At 65.8% G+C, this 3,272-nt stretch overlaps 1 protein-coding gene across 1 annotated transcript in view; it reads left to right on the top strand.

The window, feature by feature from the left end:
* Positions 1-2,549, top strand: part of GRAP (GRB2-related adaptor protein) — a 6,305-nt gene extending 3,756 nt beyond the window's left edge. The window contains exons 3-5 of the mRNA XM_009329391.1: positions 837-1,005; positions 1,674-1,675; positions 2,372-2,549. Coding sequence (XP_009327666.1) covers positions 837-1,005; positions 1,674-1,675; positions 2,372-2,549 — 349 coding nt within the window. The remainder of the gene's footprint in view (positions 1-836; positions 1,006-1,673; positions 1,676-2,371) is intronic.
* Positions 2,550-3,272: the final 723 nt, after the last annotated feature.

The raw sequence follows: 3,272 nt of genomic DNA on the forward strand, positions 1-3,272 counted from the left end.
CCCTGCGGTGGCCCCATGCCAGCCCCGCAGTGTGAGCACCCCAAACTGCCACCCCCAGGTACACACCGAGGGGGTGCCAGCACACGGGGCTGGCGAGGGAAATCCTGGCCTTTCCCATTCTCCTGCAGCTTGGGAGTCCCTGGGGGCACAGGGGATTTGGGAGCCTGAGCCCAGCCTTTGCAGTCCCCTCCCGGTACGTGCTGAGCTGAGACCTGCAGCTCTCACCTCACTTTCTCTTGGCAGTGAAGCGGGAAAATGAGGAAGGAGAGGGGGATGCAGCTGAAGGGCTCTGGCGAGGTGCAGGGACCACAAGCCTCCCCCAGACCCTTCCCAGTGAGCCCTCCCAGAGCTTTTAGGAAAGCCCAAGCAGCACCAGTGCCCAAGCGCATGGCCACCCTGCGCTCTTACCTGCCCTGTGTGAGTGTTTTGACCCTGTGGCCTCAGATGTGGCCCCTGTTTGCTCCCTGGACAAAGCCACCTGCCCTGCACGTGGCCGGACCGCTGCCATCCCCGAGCCCACGGGCATCCTGCTGTGCCAGGGTCAGGCACTGAGCTTCAGCTGCGTGTGGGATGAGCTGTGGCAGGTCTCGGCTGCAGGTCCATGTCACTGGCATGCTGGAGACCCTCACCCGCTGCCTCACCAGCCAGGAATGACCCCAGTGCCGAGCGGGGGCGGGTGGGGGGTGGGGGCCCCGCGGGCCCGAGCCGCAGCCTGCACAGCCCCTCCAGAGGACCAGCCCAGCGAGCAGCCCCTGGGCTTTGCCTGTGATGCTGGAAGAGGGGCTGGGTGCTGCCAGCATCCCGGGGCCAGGGTAACGTCCATCCTCCATCTGCAGCTACGGGCAGCATGTCCAGCACTTCAAGGTGCTCAGGGAGAGGAATGGCAAATATTTCCTCTGGGAGGAAAAGTTCAACTCCCTCAACGAGCTGGTGGATTTCTACAGGACGACTACCATCGCCAAAAAGCAGCAGATCTTCCTCTGGGATGAGGACCAGACTCAGGAGGTACCATCAGGGGATGGGGCCGTGGGGATGCGTAGGGCTGGGATGCAGGGTGATGGCATGGCCAGCAGCAGGGCCAGGCTGGGAGCCCATGTCTGATCCCCTTTGGGATCCCCCATTGCTCCCCTGGTACCAGGGCTGCCACCGCCCTGCTATGGTCCATGGGGAAACCAAGGCACTGGACGGGCCCGTGGGTCAGCAGCACCGTCCTGGTCTCGCCTTGCCCCAGACTGTGCTCGCAGGGAGGCGTCACGGGGCCGCAGCTCCCGGGGGACGGGGATTTCCTCCTGCCTGAACTTTTCCTGCTCCTCCCTGCTGGCCATGGGACGCTGGTGATCCCTAGGAAACAGCAGAGAGGGACAAAATGGAGGAAAGCAAATGGCCGGGTGCAGAGCAGAGACGGGGTCCAGACCCCCCTGGGCACAGGCTCCCCCACCACTCTCGGGAGAAGCATCCTGGGGGTCTGGTCCCCAACCCCTGCGTGAGCCCCCTTGAGGCTCAGCTCCCCCGGCTGCAGCATCCCCACGGAGAGGGACGGGGACATCCCAAGTGCCCAGCTGACACTTGGCCCCATGCTCGGGCTCGGCTCAAGGCAGTGTGGAGCAGGAGAGGCTGGAACAGCCCAAGACAGGCAGCACTGTGGGGAAGCTGGCAGGGTGGTGAAAAGCCAGCAGTGCAGCTCGGCAGGGCAGGGCAGGGCACAGCGGCTCACCCCAGGCCCACACCACCGTCCCTCGGGCCAGGGGTGATGCCCGAGGTGGGTGGCAGAGCCCGACCAGCTCAGGACGGGGTGCAGCCAGCTCCGGGTGAGCTCCAGCAAAGCCAAGCCCTGGGGCGGCAGTTGTGGAGGTGGCGAAACTGGGCCCTGCGAGCTGGGCTGGGGGCTGCTCCGGCAGCCGGAGGGACCCGGGAAGGACCGGGGAAGGAGAGGGGTGCCAGCTGTCTTCGAGGGGTAGGGGTCCTCTGGGCACCCATCTCAGCTTTCCCAGGCAGCAGGATGAGGGAGCCCTGTGCCCTGGGGTGCTCCCCTGCACCCCAGGCTCTGGCTGAACCCCAGGGTGCTCCCCTGCACCCCAGGCTCTCACCTCCTCCCCAGGCTCTGCCATGCGCCCAGGGCTGTCCCCAGCACTCCAGCTCTTGCCGTGGCAGGATTTCCCTAGCTCCCGTCTCTTGTCCTCGAAGCGGGCACCCCAGGTACCCTCGCACCCTCTGTGCTCTGGCCCCCCCAGGCTGGTCCTCGCCACACAGTGGCACGGCATCCCCGTCACGCTGGGGACTCAGGCAGCGCAAGCCGGTGCAGAGGGGCTGGCAGACAGGGGCACCTCTCCCCCCGCCAACCCCTGCCCTCAACTTTCCTCCAGGTGAGGAGACCCAAATTCGTGCAAGCCCAGTTCGACTTCTCGGCCCACGATGGCTCTCAGCTGCCCTTCCTCCGCGGGGACATCATCGAGGTCCTGGACTACCCCGACCCCAACTGGTGGCAGGGGAAGATCTATGGGCGCGTCGGCCTCTTTCCCCGCAACTACGTCCACCCCATCCACAAGTGAGCTGCCACCGGCGCCGGGGGCAAGCGGGGAGGACTGCGGCCCCCGCTGCCCCCCCACTCACCGGAGCTGCTTTGTGCCTGCACGCAGACTGCACGTCCCTTCGTCCCCACAGACAGTGCCTGTCCCCACGCCGGGCTGCCGACGCACGAGGTCCCGGTGCCGCGTGGGCTGTGCTGGAGGCAGAGGCCAGGCTGGCGGTGATCCCCATCCAGGGGCTGCCCGGCTCCAGCACCCTGAAACATCAGCCACGGCTCTCCCTGCTCCCCCGACCCAGGAGACCTCCACCGCCCCCAGCCCAGGCATCGCCTCTCGCTGCGGGCTGGCAGCCGTGCTCCCCGGGGAGGGAGCACAGAGCGTTGAACCAGGGCCATAAAAACTTTTCCAGAGCCACAACCCAGTGGGGTGGCAGCAACCGAGGGGAAGAGCACGTGCGCCCCAAACCTTCGCTCCTCTCCAGACCCTGTAAGCGAAGCCCCTGCTCCAAGGAGGGCTGCAGGCGGCCGGCATGCGGCCAGGCTCAGTAACTCCACGGAGGAATGCTGGCACTCAGGGCGCCAGGGAAGGCTGGTCCGGGGGGATTCAGTCCTGCGGGTGCTGTTCATAGCTGCAAATTGTGGCGCTTTTTTTATATTATTTTTTATTTAGAGCTAGTAAAATGTGTTTGGGTGATGCCCTCGAGTGTGGCTGCTCCTTTTCCACCACCGCCATGGTGGTCCCGTGGCC

Source organism: Pygoscelis adeliae, unplaced genomic scaffold, assembly GCF_000699105.1.
Source record: "Pygoscelis adeliae isolate BGI_AS28 unplaced genomic scaffold, ASM69910v1 Scaffold467, whole genome shotgun sequence".
NCBI lineage: Eukaryota > Metazoa > Chordata > Aves > Sphenisciformes > Spheniscidae > Pygoscelis > Pygoscelis adeliae.